The sequence below is a fragment of the Seriola dumerili genome, unplaced genomic scaffold, assembly GCF_002260705.1.
Source record: "Seriola dumerili isolate Sdu_G_001 unplaced genomic scaffold, Sdu_1.0 BDQW01000089.1, whole genome shotgun sequence".
Lineage (NCBI taxonomy): Eukaryota > Metazoa > Chordata > Actinopteri > Carangiformes > Carangidae > Seriola > Seriola dumerili.
The window spans coordinates 1,017,585-1,037,220 of record NW_019174344.1 but is presented as its reverse complement, the minus strand read 5'-3'; the positions used below and the strand labels follow the sequence as shown (position 1 = coordinate 1,037,220).

The 19,636-nt window shown below is 39.4% G+C and overlaps 2 protein-coding genes across 3 annotated transcripts in view; both read right to left on the bottom strand.

Moving 5' to 3' along the window:
* Positions 1-9,874, bottom strand: part of LOC111222064 (guanine nucleotide-binding protein G(i) subunit alpha-2-like) — a 52,109-nt gene extending 42,235 nt beyond the window's left edge. Inside the window, exon 1 of the mRNA XM_022745622.1 lies at positions 9,032-9,874. Coding sequence (XP_022601343.1) covers positions 9,032-9,149 — 118 coding nt within the window. The 5' untranslated portion in view covers positions 9,150-9,874. The remainder of the gene's footprint in view (positions 1-9,031) is intronic.
* A 1,734-nt stretch (positions 9,875-11,608) lies between these two features.
* Positions 11,609-19,636, bottom strand: part of LOC111222114 (sodium-coupled neutral amino acid transporter 3-like) — a 37,848-nt gene continuing 29,820 nt past the window's right edge. For both annotated transcript variants that reach the window (XM_022745688.1, XM_022745689.1), the window contains 8 exons: positions 19,166-19,224; positions 18,595-18,744; positions 17,655-17,734; positions 17,056-17,156; positions 16,413-16,537; positions 16,130-16,274; positions 15,577-15,680; positions 11,609-14,790 (listed from right to left, as the gene is read on the bottom strand). In XM_022745688.1, coding sequence (XP_022601409.1) covers positions 14,686-14,790; positions 15,577-15,680; positions 16,130-16,274; positions 16,413-16,537; positions 17,056-17,156; positions 17,655-17,734; positions 18,595-18,744; positions 19,166-19,224 — 869 coding nt within the window. In that variant the 3' untranslated portion in view covers positions 11,609-14,685. The remainder of the gene's footprint in view (positions 14,791-15,576; positions 15,681-16,129; positions 16,275-16,412; positions 16,538-17,055; positions 17,157-17,654; positions 17,735-18,594; positions 18,745-19,165; positions 19,225-19,636) is intronic.

The window sequence follows — 19,636 nt, the reverse complement described above, 5'->3', positions numbered from 1 at the left end:
GAGAGAGAGAGAGAGAGAAAGAGAGAAAGAGAGAGACTCTAATCTATTTGATATGGGACATAATCTGGGCATAATTGCTTACTTTAGTATGTGTAAAGTACCACAAACAAACCTTATTAACTAATTTTAAAAATCCATTGATGAAAATGAGCTAAAAAGGGAGTGTGGTCTCAATGTCCTCTCCATGTGTGCCTTCCTTATTTCAACACCGTGAAATCACTTGCACTCATGGAGGATCATAATTTGTAGAATAGAGGGAAGCTCTGGGTGGTTTTGGAAGGTGAACACAGTGTTTTTGATGTACTAAGTAATTTGTCAAAAAGAAATCCTATATTTCGTTCAAAGCCCATGTCTAATTTCTTGGCATAAATCGATTTCACAGCACAAACTCGAGAATTTTTGTGCCATTAATATTGCTGGGGTCATTCAGCTGTGCGTGTGGCTGGAGCAATAAGAAAAATTAGATTTGGAAAGTACACCAGGCTCCACAGCACCAACAACTGCCCGTTCGTGTGCTCTGAAAAGGGCATGAATGTGATAGAAGGTGCAGCTGCAGGGAGAGGTGTAACAATACACTGCTCCTGATCATTACATTCATTCTAAAAGGTTATAATGTTATGAGTGATCTAGTGAGCATATGACCAATATTGTGAAGATGACATAGTTTAGACAAATATGTCCTTCCTTTTTACAAACCCAAATCACATGGGTACGTGCAACAGCAGTTTCATCTAAAATATCTCCTGTTAACCATGTTGAGTTTGACTATTTACATTTTTTTTCTAAAATTTCAAAAACATCCACGAATCTCAAATTGACCTTACAACTAAAATAATATTAGTTTAAAGTTAAGTTTAGGTTTCATAGAGAGAATATGACTAGAGAATACACATCTAGTTACAGACAAAAGGTCAGAGTAAGAAAAAAACCTACTTTAGCGATTCCAGTGAAGTGTATGGATTATATTTGTCCAGTTGTCACATAGTGGAGAGCTGAGGACAGGCAATACTACTGAAATAAATTGACCTCCCAGTTACAGTCTTGACAGCACAGCTGTCACAACATTATCACACTGAGCCCTCCGGGAAAAAACATACCCTCACCCAGTGTGACATCTAAACTATTCCCACCATCTATCACCTTAACACGGGCCCCTGCTGCTCGTTATGTTAGGCACCTCACCTGATGCACTTTCTCCACAGCACACAACTCAGAAGAACCCTAACAGAGGCAGGCAGCAGCTGAAAGCAAATAGTGTGATAGAACAAGTGAGCTCCCACGTAAAACTATCATCTGATACTGGAAAACTTTGGAGAAAAGTGAAGGACACAGAGGAAAGAGATCAAAAGCATTTTCATCCCATACTTCTAGGAGAGTGACAGCTCCCCTTTCCTCTGCCATCTCCTGTCTACATCACCATTTCACATCGCAGCAGCACACTGTCACTCGGTACAAAACACAGATAGTCATACCACCTGTTGTCGACATTTTGCAAGATTAAATCTCTGATGTAGCTCACCTTCTCATCAGCTTTTTTCCTTTGTGCACTGCTTTTATTCATCTTTCACCCAAGATTTCTGTAAAACTCAGAACACATTTGAACACAAACTGAAGGAGTGATGAAAAGACTGGGAGGGTCAAACCATGCTGTGCACTGTGACCATGGGCAGCAGTGATAGCTGTGGCTGAGTGAAGCTGCCCTGCTGATCATGAGGACACGCTCAATCTTCCATTTTGTTAAATATGAACTGTGGCTCACCCTCAGCTTCCGCCCTTACATATTATCTCTTGAGCTCTTGTACTATGATTTTGTGCCACATTAAACTCATCTTCTTTCTTCTCTTTTCATTCCCACCTCACCACCCACCCAATTGCTGCCAACTTCCCTTCAACAGTAGTTAGGGTAGGATGTATCAAAGAGTCACAGCCTCCACTGAAAACTATAGCTATTTTCTTTAGGTGCCTAACATTGCTGGTTTAAACATATATACAGACTCAAAGCTGAGAGTGCAAGATAGACCCCAGGGGAGCTCCAGACCTTCCAGTGCAGAAAAATGACAGGATAACCTGATGAGGATGGAGGGGAAGTGAAGTGAGCTCATTTCCTACAATGGCAAGAAGAAGGAAATGGATTGTGGGAGGAGAGAGAGAGGGGATAATGGTTTACTGTATGTGTATTTAATGACATGGTCAGACAAAGAAAGCCCCCACCCCTGGCTCCCCACTCCCCAAAGGCCCTTGAAAATGCAAGCAATATAAGAGGGGAACTTTGACATTTCTGGTGATGCTATTGGGGGGGGGGGGGGTGTTATGAATTGTGTATTTTCAGAACCCTAGCAAAAATAAACAGCATTACAGGGAGCATTGTATGAGTTATATAGAATGATGTCAATCACATTTGGGCTGAAACTGGAACATACTATATACTACTCACTGATGGGTCAGTTGATTCAAATAACATTGGATATATATATATATATATGTACACGCAGTGGCATCAAAAGGTAATTTTGACATTGTTTGTGGTTTTTTTTGTAATTGGTGAACTGACTTGTATATATATATATATATATATAAAAAACCCTCATTTACAAATTCCTTATCTTAGCTTATATCCTTGTCTCTCACTCAGACATTTTGCAACAGTTCCTGTGTCTGTGCAGTGCTGTCTGCAAGTCTGCAAGCTGTAGTATCTACTTCCCCTCCTACACATAATATCAGAGGTAAAGGGCGTTCACACAGATTTATGCTCATGATTTGGCCCTATGTCTTCAACCTCTGTAGAAAGAGAGACAGACCTGGGGGCTCACACACGCACGCACGCACGCACGCACGCACGCACGCACGCACGCACGCACACACACGCACACACACACACACACACACACACACACACACACACAGCCCCATACTACCTTTCCACTCTAAAATATTGATCTCTATGCTGCTGTAGTGTTTTTATGAAGCAGCGGGAATAGTGTAAGAATAAAGCACAGGTATTAGCTCGGTGAAAAGGTGGGGATTGAGGCAGTGGTGGAGGATATTCTAAGCTATCAGTATTTCCAGAGCAGAGAGGATAGTGCAGCCTGGTCCCTGTGGACTCACATTGAGACACACAGTCTGCAGGAGCAGGCTTTATCTTCAGAGCTCTCCCTGTAATTGCAGGATATTCAGACCGTTCACATACACACTCATAGATCTGTTATCCAGTGAGTCACACAGCTAATTGGGCAGCACTGTGGTGCAGACTGTTGAGTAAACAAGGTCAAGTCACCTAAAAACATAGGGCAGTAGCTTATTTGATAAATTTCATAGAACTGGCACATTTTTGCCAATCATGCTTGTTGTAAATATCGGTTACAGCTGCTAAGCATCTGATGCTCAGATGAGACTTTTTGGGGAGCTGTGAAAGTGTCCTCTGCCGCCAGAGCAGGCACAGACGTAGAGCTGTGTGGAACAGGTTAGTATGACTTGGTTCTCCAGAGAAATCGAGGTCTCTATGATCAGCCTACTGTAATTGCACCTGACACCCAATAAAAGTCTTCTGACAGACTTTAATAAGAGAGAGGAACTCAATGTCTATGCAGTGCTGACCACATGGGTTGACCAGCAGTAGAGCGTGTCACCTTGTGTCGTCATTAAACATGACTATCAACAGTAAATAGGTGACTGCACTGGAGACTTAAGTTTGGGCTACGATGTGCTGCTAAAACTTAACCCTTTCATTCAGCACAAGATGCACTATATCATATGGGAAATGTTCTGTATTATCAACAGATGTAACTCTTCAGGCTCATTTCTGGATTTTGGTGTTTTTGGACAAATATGTTAAAAATATTTAACTCCTGCTAGGTGTACTTCTTCTCTGTTTTTCTGATCAAAAAGGAATTGGGATCTGACAGGATCATCTCACAAACATTTTGCCCTCGAATCACCAACTGGCAAAGCAATATTAACAGGATCAGAGATCAGATCAGAGAGAGGGCCAAGCTCTCTGCTTCTCTTACCATACTATCACAGTAGCTGTAGCTCAGGTTTCCCAGCTCAACTCTGCTAAGATTGATGGCTTTCACAAACGGTAGCAGTAGCTATGCTAGTTGATAGAGGCCCTCTCTGTCTCTGGTCAATACTGTGTCTGCAGTGCCACACTTTGAGAAAGTTACCTAATCAAAGCATTTAAGAGAAATGAAGGTAACTGTTTGTTCTCCAAGAGCCCACAAGAGGAAACTGCCTTTGAAGATGTGTGATAGAGGTTACAACCTAATAAAATTAGATGAGCTAAAATCTTACACTGATATGCTCTGTACTCTGAACAGTTTGTGTGTGTTTGCGTTTATATTCACAAGCTTATTCTGTTTTTTTAAGGATACATCTTCCTTAATGTACCTCTGTCAAATGACTGCCTAAAAATATGATTAAAAAGAAGGCATTATGAATTACTTTACTGTCTGAGCCTTTAAAAGACCATTATTATAAGATAACCAATTATTTTCATACCAGAATTTTATCTGATGGGCACTGTGGTCAAACTTAGGTCTAGGTGATGTGACACTACAAGACGAGATAAACAGGTTCTAATTTCACAACACTGTTATGTCCATCATACTAAACAGTCTAGGACAGGCAAGTTGGGCAAGATTTGAACAAAAACACAATGAGATTTTATTTCATGCAGATAGGATAACTTTGCAAAAATTGTAATTAGCACATTACAATGTTCACTATGCAACTTGCAACTGGTTTGAGCGTTAATGCAAAGGATTATAAAAATACCAGAGAAAAGTATTATTTCCCAGCAGGAAGTGATATCTGTCAGTGGACCTTAAGTGAAGCTGTTTATAAGCAACACTGTGTCGGTAGATTAGCAGAGGTGTTGACAATAGTCAATGGTGGCAGAAGTCAGATTGAAACAGAAAACTGTCTACCTGGCTCATCGACTGTCAATTGACACTTTTTGATATTTTTGGAATTTGTATCGCAGTAGATATTAGATAGTACTCAGTGTTTTAAAAAATGTCAAAATATAATATCCACTAAGTATATCTACCCATTTTTTTTCTTTGGAGTCCATATCCTCCAACAACTGTTCCTGTGTTCAATGGAAGTCCATTTCCTTACTGACCATGGCTTTAGCTAAGAGGGCAAATTAATGAGCGAGCATCCTTTAGCACACAGCAGAACTCAGATGTAAAAGAGGAAGAGAATATGACTGGTTTCATACCATGTGCTTTTTTCTTTCGTCTGTGGTTAAAAAAAGTCAATGTTGGTTCATAATAATGACCACTGTTTGGAAAAAACTGTCAAGGTGACCTTCTTAGAGTTATACAAGCTTCTCTTTACATCCTCTCTCCACACATAGATAATATATTCTTAGCCTGAAAACATTAACAGCACATTTCCCATCCCATGGCATGAGCGACGTAATATGGCTGCCACCTTCATTTTAGGTTAACCATCTGATGCTTTGATCATGAATAAAACCAGCTGCAGGCAGAACAGTATGTCAGCCTTACATTGTTACATGAGGCAGCCTTACTGCAGTAACCACGAGGAGCTATGTAATGGAATCCAAGCCAATTCAACACTGCAGCAACGACCAAGTCATAAAGAAGTGCAGTGCAGACTTTATATATCATGTCATAAAAAAACAACACGTCTACTATCCTCAATGGAAATGAATAACAGTGCTGCCATATAAGCTTCTCAAAATAGACCAAGTTGTTTCTCTTCTAAGAACATGATAAGCATTTTTTAGCCACAACCCGATAAAACTTGCATATATATGTTTTTCAGTAAAACATCTATATAATTTTGTAAGAAGTAGATGTCCCTTTCTACTGTGCCCTAGGCTGCATGCATGCATGCATGCATTCAGTATGCCAACGTATTTACATAACAGAATTGCCTGTCAAGCATCTGAGCAAATGTGTTTATGTACAATTAATACTGAAGTGTGTGTGTGTGTGTGTGTGTGTGTGTGTGTGTGTGTGTGTGTGTGTGTGTGTGTGTGTGTGTGTGTGTGTGTGCATGCTAACAGCGAATCATGCAGAGATATTTCCTACTACCAGACTGCCGTTCTCACAGTTTAAGGAAAGCACGCTGCCAAAAGGAACTTTCATTTGTGCTGAGCTGAAAAAAGAAAAGGTTGGTGAGCCAAATAACTCAGAAAATCAACTGAAGTGAGCAGCAAATTTTTTGTTGTCGACAGGGAGGAGATTAAATGTCAGTCAAAGACCAGAATCGGCAGAGAAGCCTGTGAATGAGTGCTTCCTGTTAATGAAAGCTTAAGCCTCAACAGTATGAAGTCCTCTCTGCTACATTAACTAATGGCTTTCTCTAGGGACAACTAACAAGACAAAACAATCTAATACAGCCTTCTTTTTGGTAAGGCGTAATTAGAGAAAAGCAGTTACCATGGAAATTCCTAATCGCATTTGTTAGTTTACACCAGGTAAGAGATGAAGCTTTGATTAAGCTTTTTGTGGTTAGACTTCCTCAGCTTGTTGAAGAAGCCAGTGATTCAGATTTAATTCAAAAAGAGAGCCATCATTTCTGTCTCAGCCAGTAAGTAGAAACAAGGCCCTTCCTTCAGCCTGAACCCCACATCTCATCTCAGAGTCTCTTGAGTTTGCTTTGAAAGGACATGGGACTATAGTTCACAAGTTAGGCTTCATTGGACAGACAGGACAGACTGCTTACTGGGGTGTCATGAAGGAAGCAATGTGACTTTTCTCAGCTGTTCCAACAGATACTATGGTAGCAGATGTGACTGCTGAAAAGCATACCTGGAGGTGTGATGTAGCACCTCTGGATGGATGTCACACCTCTCTCACATATATTGCTGCTATGACTGCAAAATACTAAAATAATGCTATATGGTACCTTTTATTCAACAGATAGCATCTTCCAATGCAATTAAACCGAAGCACTGTCATTAACTAAAATCTATTAAGAGGATAACAGGCTGGCACTGTAAGAGAGAACCAAAATCAGTGTCAAAATGAGTTTTGTGCAATCACGAAGGTACAATGAATGCACAACTGCATTTACCATTGAGTTGATTTAACACTGAAATGTAAATTTCACTTTTCAGAGACTAGAAAACCATCACAAGATACTCCAGCTTTATATCCGGGTGCAGCCTTCACATGTGACATGTTTTTCAAATAGCACAAGTAAAGGGAAAACTCTTACTTGCATGACGTAAGACCTAACGTGAACCTACGGTTCAGATTCAGACCTCTCCTATAATTCCTCTCAACCCTCAAACACTGCACCGGATGGTAATTACTGATATGAAACCTGCCGTACAGAGCAGAGTATGCAATTAGCCTTCTAACCAGGGGCAGAACTTAACAACCAGCCGTCTCTTCAAAGACCAAGGAGAGAAAAAACACACTATGTGTTCCCAACCAATTTAAGCAGAATTTTCTGTTTTCCATCAGGAAAATCAGTGTTGTGATTCTGTCATCACCAAGCTGCTACTAAATGCATGGGCTTCACTGAGTGCTAAATACATTAAATTTCCCAAATCATTTCACATTTAAACATGCTATAGAAAGGAAAAGGAGTATATTTGGCAGTGGTGCAAAATTAAACAAAAGAAAAAAATGCAACACTAACACTAACAAGTATTGATGGTTGTGTTTAGTTAAAGGCTCCATACAGGATCCTCTAAGATTATGTTCTTGGGTGTAAATTGCTCCAACACATCATACTAGAAAAAGTATCTCTAGTTCCTTGTTTCCTCTGTTCAAAAAGATCAATATCACTTTAAACCTGAGCATATGTTCAGAAAGGTGTCCTCAATAAAATCACTGCATATCCTAACAAAATGACTCACTGTTAGAAAATTGGATTGATTCCCTTGAGGCAATGACTGGAGCAACTTCTGGAGAGTAAATCAATGAAATGAAACATATCACTGGAGTTTTGAAGTCATATGAATTACTGGTTAAGCAGGTGTTAAGAATTGCTGCTTCCTTTCTTTCTGTATCTCTAAGCTGCATGTCAGGTAAGGTTTTGAAACTTAAAGGATCTCTGTTCCATAAAAAAGCAGCCATAAAAATAAAATGGTTGCTCCATCTAAAATGGATAAGAAGGTGGGAAGTAAACTTAACATGCAAGTTGTCAGTATGGCTTCAATATCAAGACTTTGATAAAAAAAAAAAAAAAAAAGTTACAGCAATGTGTCCTGTAATTGTATGTAGCAAAGCCCGGGAAAGAGTAATCATCTCTTGCTACCAAGCAGTGCCTTGTATGTATGTATGTATGTGTATGCATGTGAATGCTCTGGCCAGTGCTGGGAACAGTCAGGGCTGTTCACCCTCTATCCAAACAGCAGCCCACTCATTATCAACCAGACTCTGCCGTGTCTGACCCGTAAGTCCAGTCCTACTGGGAGGAAACCACTCCAAATGTAAGCATAAGACTGGCAATTTTGACTGTCCTGCCAAAGTAAATAAATAAAAAAATCTGGCACTCTGCTCTGAAATCTGTTAGACGGGGGCATGTGCTCCATGGTGCTGTTTCAGCTCCAAACTTTCCAAAACATCCCAAATAAAGCCCATATGTTTATGTAAAAGCAGATCCAAGGATGAAGGCAAAGTACACAAGGACATGCTACTTTTTAAACATGTGAACTGGGGCAGTGGCAGGTGAAGTTCACAGGGCTGCTGCTGCACTCACACAAACACATGCATGTCTGGTGGCATTTACTGCTGCCACGTTTGTCTCTTCAGGAGGCGGGTGAAGGAAACACTCAGCCCAAACAATTCAGAGGTGTTGTTGGTGTAACAGTTGATGAGTGTGAAGGACAGGACCGAAGGCCTAGTTTTTAAGGGAAATACAAATGTTACTTTTAATTGAATTACCTAAAAAATATTGTACTTGCTCAGTGACTTTGTCTGTTATATTCCTGTGTCATATTGGTACAAATGTTCAAATCTTTCGTACTGTTACATAATTCGTTTGTGACCATTAAATATGGCACATTTGCAACGCAGTGTCAGTGTTGTGACAGACAACTCACCCAGCAGCAGCAGTTTCACTTCTCTCGCCGCCTTCTCTCCATCTTCTCTCAGGTTTTTATCAATCATTTTAGACCTCTCGGCCGCGGCTTTATCTTCCTGACTAACTGTACAACCCATGGTTCCTAGTGCACGCTTCAGGTCTGCTGCTTAGTGGGAAAATATCACCTGGGGTAAAAAAAAAAAAATTTACGGCTGAGTCCGAAAACCCCTTATTAAAAAAACAAGGGTTGAAGTTGAGTAAGACGACTTCCCTTTTTTCAAGAGTGGCGACAAACGTGACGGAGTCCGTTCATCTGCGACAGGGAACGAAAATCATAAAAGCAAGATTTCCTTCTGCGAGGTGAACTTGGATATCTAATGTACGAAACTCCCAAAGACTCGCTGGTTGTTCAGTAAGTAATGTTGGTCAGCATTGGTGGTTTCTTGTGAGCGTGGAGAAGTTGTCCAGCGACCGAAAAAAACAGCTTAGGCAACTTTCTGAGGACGGTTGGCTTTTAGCTAATTCGGTATTTCCTACAACAGACCATCAGAGCAGGCTAAACACGAAAACGGGCCACGAAGTTCAGCAAAAAGAAACAGAAAAAGAAAACAAAAACAAAAAGTATTCCAGCTGTTGAAAACCGAGCACACGGGTTCCTGCTGCCAGTTAGGCTACCAGACACACTCACTACTTTTCAGAGGATATTTATCTTTGCTGTTTTATATGTTTTTTAAATTCCAATTGCCGTTACGCATTCTTTCCCCACGTTGAGATTTATCACGTTTGAAGCCACACCCGTAGCCGCCGTGAAGTTCTCCTCCACCCGACAAACAACGAGACAGCGCCGTCACCTCCGAACGCAACAGTGGCAGGGCCAACCTTCACGAGAGAAAAAAACGCCCACTCCGAGTGCTTCATGGGAAATGTAGTCAAAGAGTCGTTTCCCTCAAGAGTTACAGGAAAAATCTGCATTGAAGTTCATAAGAATTACAGTCCCAAGTGGGAACAGCCGTATTTGACAAGAAGAGAGATTAGGGGTGTTTTAATTACACAATTTCTAACTAATGGCACCAAATACCGCTTCATACGCTTCACTCTGAAACGACAAAATACAACAGTGGTGGACGAAGCTTTCACATTGTTTAATTAGGTAAAAAGCCTACCACAGTGCAAAAATACTCCATTACAAGTAAAGGTTCTGCATTGAAAATATTACTTGCTCACAATATTACTCTTTTTAAAATGTTTATTAAATTAAAATTTTAAAATTATACCTACACGTTCTCCCCCAGTGAAAAATCCAGAATCTGTGAAAATGCAAATATTTTTCATTACAAAAGTTTGACTAGGTCTCCTACATCACTGAAAGGCCAGACTTTATGTACAGTGTCTAAGGTGTGAAAGTTGCCTGTTTAACCAGGATTGGCATCCAGACTAGTTGTGATGCCACCTATGCTGGCAGGTACAGTCCTAATTTATTGATTGTTTGGTCTCTAAAATGCTGTGAAGTAACAAAAATGCCCACCATGATTTCCATGAGCCCACGAAGACATTATAACATCAGAACAAGGTTCTGTTTTATTTTATATTGGACCAAAAACATTGAAAAACCATTAAGTTGAATGTAGAAATGCCAAACTCAGGAGCTTCCAATGAGCACTTAAAGGCAGCAGAAAAACTACAACTGTGCCAGTAGTGGTCACTGTATTTTAAATGCTAGTAATCCAAATTGGTTTATGGAAATAACGGAGGGTAATAACAGCCACAGCAGCCAGAACATAAGGATTTAAATTATATGACAGTATGAATTCAGAACTGAGATGAAAATAGGCTCAATACAATCTAGAAGATTAAGGCTTAAAAAAATACTTAATAAAAACCCAACATTATGTTATATTAGCCTTCATGATGGTCCATAGCACCTATGGGCTCAATCCACAGCTCTACGGTGTCACCTAGTGGACTGTCTACTGACCCTCAAAAGAACTGACTGTGTTACTGAACTCTCTTCACTTTTTACACCATGTTTGTACACGAAAATTACAAAAGTTGAATTTTCTTGCCCAAGAGAGACAATAAGCTATTTTGTTAATGGAAATAGAATTATGCATCTGTGAAACAGCAGATTAAAATCCATAAAACATAAAGCTACATATTATCAGTGTGTTTTACCACTGACAAATATTTGCCTAAAATTTCAGGTTGTGCTGTGGTTGTTTAAAGCCAGTGACCCATTTAAAGCTGTTATTATTCTGCTTTTTCATGCACATAATCTAATGTTCCACTTAGGAATGAGAATGTAGGGGAACTACTGAAAAACCAACTAATGCCAACCTCCTGTTTCCAAGAACCTCTTTTAAACATCATATAAAGTTGTGTCCTGATTATCATGTCTGACAGATGATAACAGATGAAAGTCATGTTACCTCATTATCTTTATTGCAACATTGTTTACAGTACAATAACTGCCAGCAACATATTAAAATATATAGAGATACAAGAAAATAGACATGAATTGAAGGACAAAAAGGTTTAAAAGCACTTTGAAAATGATTACATTTATATTTTTAATTGGACTAAACCTTTAATTGCTATTTACATTATACAAACTAGATATGCATATAGAATATAAAGGGTATACATTTATATACATTATTTATAAATGCTGGCCAATGTCAAGATTTAATATGTTACTATTCAATCATACAATATATAAATCACACAAAGAGGGAGACTAACAACACTGAGGTCTAAATACAGGTCCTCAGAGATCATCTTGTATCAGCCACTAACACAGAGCTCAAGAGGTAGAGAGGGTCGTCCACTAGTCAGAAGGTTGGTGGTTCGATCCCCCCTGCTATTCCACACTGCATGGCAAGAAAAATTGCAAAGCGCTGAATGCATAGACAAAGCGCTGTGTGAATGGGTGAATCTAGCTTGTAGTGTAGTGTAAACCGCTTTGAGTGGTTGACAAGACTAGAAAAGCGCTATATGAGTGCAGTCCATTACAATTTCATACACCATATCCCCTCTTGTTTTGTGTGCACCTTTATAAAACAGTTTATGAAACTCACTTGATTTACCAAATGGCTTTATCATACATACAGCCAAAAATTATGGTCAAACTAGCAACAGGAATTTGGGGATAAATATAACCCATGCACTGGTTAAAATATCACCAGACACAAAGATATGCCCCAGTGGCTGATTCAGATGATTCCCTCTGCATAAAGATACATAAAGACAACCAAATGCCTTGATAGAATCAAATAAAACCATTAAAAGAGGTTTGTTGTGTAACAAATTGACAGGACAATACTCAGTTACTCATACAGCACTCACTGTGGTCTGGAGTAAGATTTTATCTTTAAAAAAAATTATGAAACATAGGCAAGTACACCAGCTCACTAACAACTCCAAGTTAGTAGGTTAATGTCTGCCAACAAGCAGCAAGGAAGTCAGAAATGACCCAAACTATATCACTCATGATATACCACTGACTATAACAGACAGATATAATAATAATTAAAAAAAAAACATAAAAAACAATCATCAAGAGGTTTTGCATCTTGCATTTCATCACTGAATCAGATTCAACTGATACACTTCAATAAACAATAAACATGAAGTTTAAAACAACAGTTAATATATCAATGGTAGGAGACAAATACTTTAATTATACTTCTGATCAGAGTATAGGTCCAGGTTTAACAACACAAATGCACATAGCTACTATAGTTCAAATACAGTGGAGCCATGTTTTCATTTTTTAAACAACAGGGACACTTAAAAACCTTCAACAGAACACCCATCTAATTTGTTGTTTTATCTACAAAACAGACCAGAGGAGGACACTAATGATCGCAGGGGCTCACAGGAAAGTTAGGTTTAACATTATTTCAAGTAATATTTGAGAAGACATCCATTTTATACCACCGATACATTTCTAATTTTCTCGTAATCTACATTAGATTGATTACTTTATCAAAGATTTAGTCATACAAAGGGATATGCCTTTAAATCACATCTAGCAAATGTGAGAATTTCTTACAAATAATTTTCTTGTGTTTCAACTCATTAATGGCTACTAGAAGTTGTGCTTATCAGAGGAAAGTGCTATTGCTAACCATCAACTTCAAGATTGTTAAAGAGACAGTAATCCCATGTCTGTCTTTTCTGTTAGGGATCGACCTTGTGCTGGATGCACAAATATTTACAGACACCAAACTGTGACAAACCACTTCATGAAGCGACCCTGTTGTTGTTTTATACATGTTTTGGTTATCTCTGATTACTTCCGGTAAATGTTCAGAAACAACACATCAAATCTTCCAGGTAAAAATCAATCCCGCTCGATGATGAGGAACACTGAGCAGTAACTTTCCTCTCTTCATTTTATTTATCACTTTGATCTGATGACATCTTCAGTACCATTTCTCGCTGTCATGTACACAGTAATACTGAAAAAGACACAACATAGGCATTCTTTTATACTGCTTGTGATCTGAACAGCCAAGAACCATTTAAAAATGCTCCGGACCTGAAACCTGCCTCTCTTACACTGATCGCCTCAGTATAAGCATTAACTGAGGATCATCTCATCAGTCCATACTGCATTGTCTGAGGTTTTCATCAAGTAGAGGTTATTATTAAAAATATACATCTAGATCATATTGTGTAGGAATGTAATGATAAATGTGCTCACAACACTGTACCACATACTTTCAGTGGTTTTGCACCCTGCTCTGTCAGAGGCTAGGATTTCAACACCTCTAAACCTTAAAATAAACAGCAGCAGCACAAGTTAGTGGAGATGGAGCTAAAGGCTGCACACCTTAAAGGAATAGTTCAACATTTTTCCAGTCTTTATGGTAAGCTAAGTTAACTTGGCTGTAGCATATTTACTGTACGGACATAAGAGAGGTGACAATTGTCTCATCTAACTCTTGGCAAGAAAGCTAGTGGGCACATTTCCCAAAACATTGAACTACTCCTTTAATTTATCTATCAATCTGTGCAATAGCTTCAACCATCACTTTCCTCTGCAGGTGCACAGAATCGCAAAGTTGTAGTTATTCAAATAACTTAATAACAATAATAATAATAGTAATAATAATAGATAAAATAATAAAAGAATTGTCTATCATTCAATAAATTTCATTCAAAACATTTAAAAGGGAGGTGCCTCAGATTGTGTATTCTAATCTGAGTAGCAGTTAGCAGATCATAGATCATGTTAGGACAAGACAGGGACAGTGGTGGAGACTCACAAGGGACAGGTGTATAAAGACAGCAGCATCCTACATTTTTTTTTTTACATCCATCTCACAAGGCACAGCCTCCAAGTCTCACCATCAACCTTTATGCACCTGGCCTCTCAATGAATTCACTATCAACTTTCCAGGAAAGTCTACTGGCCTGGATGTGCAGTCACTGTTTGGCAGGATGTACAGTACAATGTAATGTCATTAGAGTGAGAGCAAGCGCAGAGGGACAGAGAGCTGTCCTGAACTCTAGACTCCTCCTGTGTGGCCAATATTCTCTAATGGAAAATATAGGGCATCTTCAACATCAAACATGATCCAAAGTAAAAACAGTAACATTACAACACAGATCTAAATCAACAATATAAAACCTGAAAAAAAAAAATGAAAAAAAAAAGGAGCGTGGTGCCTAGTGACCACTGCTGGCTTTACTGGTGCCCGATGTCCAATCGATGATGATAAAGCTGAGACTCATTATCATGAACAGGAAGCCTATCCCAGCAAAACAGGCAGCCTGGAAGAGAAAGTAATGAGAGTGACAGAGAACAGGAGACAGAGAGGTCATGGTAGGAACATTAAATGGACGCATTATTTTCAGACAGTGTCATGAGCTTTACAGTAACTTCCATAGTAAATCATTGAATATGTGAGTGACTGAAGCCAGTAACTGTAACTATAACTGTAATGTGAGACACATTTTTCAGTGTTATTTTACCCATAGCGATAGCGCATATTAAGCCCACACATTACTGGATTTTTTAGGTTTATACCGATAACCAAATCTGATAATGACATATCAACATATCAACTAGTGTTAATATGACATTTTACATCTGAATAACGAACTCCAGTAAGCTCTCTTTGGTGGCACTGGTGGCACATTTTATACATTTCCTCAAACATATCTTTGGCATTTTGGTATTGCAATTTCTTTTTATAGATCTGTAAACAAAAATGCCAATATTTATGTTTTTATTTTTTTTTTGTAATTTTTGATCTTAGATACCTTTAAACTGCAATCAACATCTGGCAACTCAAAATATCTGTCAGTGAAGTCAAAATCAGTACTTAGGTACAGTTGAATAAATGCAACACCATGCCATGCACCTAAAATGTCTCTATGTTTATAGTCCATTTCAGTCCACAGAGTATCTACTGCACATTGATAATACATTTTTAACCAGATCAGCTTTATGTAATCTCACCTAACCTAACCTAAAATAAACACAACTATACTGAACTTAATTTTCTGTGATTAACCTAATTTATCATTCTCATGTTATTCTCATGTGATGCTCACCAGGATTTTGGGCACTGAGCGCAGTGGCTCCTCTTCTTTGGGTACAATACGAATGTAGAAGACAGCAGGGAAGATGAAGATGAGACAAGGGGCAGATGTGGCACCTGGAAAGCAGACAAAAAAATAATAAAATTATTACTCTATAAATTCTTACTCCCCTCATTTCTCATTAAGAGCTGCTGCTGGCAGCACTGTAGAGACGATGTGGAAAAAAGGGGAAAGGGCAAAAAATAATTAGTTCATATTTATTTTGTTTTGCTTCCAGAAATGAAAAATTGTCATATGAGGCTTTTGAATTTTAAAGTTTCATGTGTGAATGAACTTGCTGACCCTGCTGATGAAGTACTGCTCATCACATCACACCAAAGTCCCAGAGTGAAAAATCTCAATCCCAATATCTAATTGCTGCCCTCAAAATCTTAATTATTGTATATGATAGTTACATATTCAGTGGTCTCTTGTCTTTAATATCAAATGTAAATATATAAGCATGCCTAATCCACTGATGTCTAAATGTTGGTGCTTAATGTCATGGGGTTGGTTTTTAACCTACCAATGATCCCAAAGATGCCCAGGATGTTGGGGGCAAAGATGACCAGCAGGTTGATGAAAGTGAGCAGAATGAAGGCAATGGCAATGTGGCGAGGCCAGTTGAAGGTCTTGTTGGGAAACATCATCTGTTGAATTGCTCTCCGTACCTGTTCGTTACAAAAAAAAAGAGGTCATTTTCAATTGTTTCACTGTATTTTAAAACACTGTAGAGTTACTACATGAAGAAAAGAACTGCTGCCATAATTTGCCAGAGTGTTAACTATAGGTGTTAAAGGTGTACTTACAGGAAATAGCACAATGGGTACAGTGAGTGTGACAGCAGTGAGCACAGCCACACGCACACACAGAATCAGAGTGTCATATGGGTCAATACGGCTGTAGGTGTGAAGCAGCTCTGCTTCCACTTCACCTGGAAGAGATGAAAACAGAGGAACATAGAGTAGGTCTAAGGATAATGAACTTCCCCCAAACCAACCAGCAAAACATCACTTGTATTAAAAACATTAATTACTTATAATATAAAAATAGGATACACGTAATATTGATTAATTGGATAAATTTTTATAATCAGCAGTAATAGAAATAATGATATGCAATATGCTACTACATCTTATAAAACCTTTATAAATCATGATGGCTTTAACTGCAATGCAAATGGTCATTGATGTCTAAAGTATGACCACTAGAGGGCGTAGGTGCATCATGATGCTTTTCAGCCAACAGGATTACTGCTCTGCTATACATACTGTAGTGATTTAGACATTATAAAATGTTGATATGGAAACAACAAAAATTAACTCACAGATACATAAATCAAGAAGCAAAATGAGGCAGTGTAGCATAGATAGATAGATAGATAGATAGACAGATAGATCAAGACAGAGGAAGTATGAGAGACACTGCAATGGGAGGAGGACCATGCCTCACCATAGAAAGTTAGGTATCCAAAAAGAGCAGCCAGGAAGTACATGCTGTACATGACTGCAATGGAGATGTTGGCCACATGCTGCATCTTTTTCTTGGTGGCACTGAAATCAGAAGATATTGCCATGTGATGACACACACACGCACGCACGCACGCACGCACGCACGCACGCACGCACGCACGCACGCACGCACGCACGCACGCACACACACACACACACACACAAACAAACAAACACACACACATTCAAGATCAAGACATCCACTGTCAAGTGACAGACAGAAAGCACGTAGCTCAGTTATTATCAAATACCATCTTAAGCTGTGGGGCTTGTGTTGCAGGGATATGCTTCAAAATAATCTTAGGAAATTAATCTCAGGAGAACAAGCAACAGTGGTTCAAAGCAGGATGATAAATTCAAACTAACAACATGCTAAATCATACAAGCAGTGCCAACTCATTTCAAAATAAAATGAAAGCAGTGCATGTGACTAGGTTATGATCAGCCAAGCACAAAGCAGACGTAGTTGCTTTCTTCTTCGTTATGCTACTGATTTCTTGTCACTGTACTTGTACTGAGTTTTCCATTAGAAGGACATACTTGCGCAGCTCTGTGTAGATGGGCAGAACTTCAGGGTGGCACACAAAGGCGAACGCCAGGATGGGGATGGTGTAGGCCGTCTGAAAATGAATCCCAACAGGTCACCATAGATACAGTAGCGCCATCCCAGACGTCTTACCACCAACCTCGCGCTTTACTGCCCATTACTCCCTCAGACACATCACAGAGAGCTAATTGTTTCCCTGTGATTAACTTGGGCCTGGCTGCGGACCAGCCTTAGCCTATTTAAGAATGCCTTACATGTAAGCTGCTAAGCAGCAGGAATTGGTCTTACTAGCCTGAGTTGGGAAAGACTCATACATCTTTAAGGGATGCTAATAAAGACTTGATAGGATTTTATAAAAACCAGGAACAACTAGACAGTATTTGCTAATTCTCTGGAAAGTAAAATTGTTTCAATAAAGTAAAGCAGTGTAATGTCACTATCAAACAAATTTAAGCAACTAACTGCGATTAAGAGTCTTTCCAGTTAGGGTTAGAGTTTTGTCCTGCTGTGAAGGTATGTACTGTGAGTAACAAATAAGGGTACTTAGAGAAATGTCAGGTCTTTCCCATTTCACTCATTACCTATCTCCTTGGCCCACAAAGGGCAAACTTAATGAACTTGCTATAAGTAAGAGAATGCCAAAGCAATTTTTCTTGTTCAGCTGACAGTAGCAGACAGCTCAGGGGTCGCTGTCCATCTTTGAGCCTTCCATTAATCACACACTATTGTCTATCATTAACAGCTTGATGAAAGGCCTGATCTCTTCTTGGGTGCAACTCAGTGCTTCAAACCAAGTGTGATTTCCATGCTTGGATTGTGAACTGTCACTGGCAACATGCTGGAGATGACTATGACATAAGTGGGTGGCTGTCAGTGGCCATGGCAGTGGAAATTGACTTGTCTTTTCAGACTAAGTGACATGCGTGAACCTACTTGTGAGTTGAGGTTGGCCATTTTGGGAATACAAGCAGGGTTTTCCTCCCCACCAGGTTCCATAGCACTGATGTTCACAACACTTTTAGTAGTGCCATTAAATGCAAAGTCCACAAATGGACAAGGGGTATTGAACTTCTTGTAGATTACCTGCACAGTGAAGAGGAGAGAGGCATTAAGCAGAAACAAAGACAATGGGACACAGTTAGCATACAGACAGGTGGAAAATACAGCACTGAGAGAGCCAGAGAGAGGGAGAGAGAGAGAGTGATAGAGAGAGGAGAGCAATGCGTGGATTACAGCTCACACAGCCAAAACTAGGTCAGAGAAAGACAGAGAACCAATACAGCCTGGAACTGCTGCATGCAAACATAGTCCATGGCAATGAGTAGAGAGAGTGGGGAATACTAAAGAGGTGGTGGGAAGATGAAAAAATAAACATTTTTTTGCAAGCTGATCCCAATGCATCTGAATATGCTGCCCTAATGCTTCTGCCAAAAGGCAAGAAACAGGAAGCAAGACGCATGATTTCCAACTAACATGTATGTATACCATGAGTCAGAGGACTTACTGAAATGAGGAAGAAAACCATGCAGCTCAGGGAGAAGCCACTGGTATATCCCAGGTATCCTAAAACACAAAAGCTTCATTAGCATTCCTCTTATCTGGGATTACATGGTCATGCTTAATCTCAAATATATTACACCAGAAATAGCATGTGTAAAATGCCCATTTAAGGTATGTATAATATCTCTCCTATCTGCTTAACTCTACTACTTAACTCTAATAACTAATCACTAGTGAGGTAAAGCAGCATTTTTCTTATGGAACTGTATCTGACTTCTACTATATGTTCATCAAGCCTTGTGGTGGACCAAACTGATTTAATGTGCTCGGAGTCGGAGCTCATTACCGACTGTGACGGCACCGACTGGCTATGTTGTCCTTGATGTCTCGGCAGGAGACAAACTTCTTACGGGAGGTCAGCCAATACGCCTCCTTTTCTCACTTCCAAACTGGCTTTCCCTGCCTTTTTCTTCCT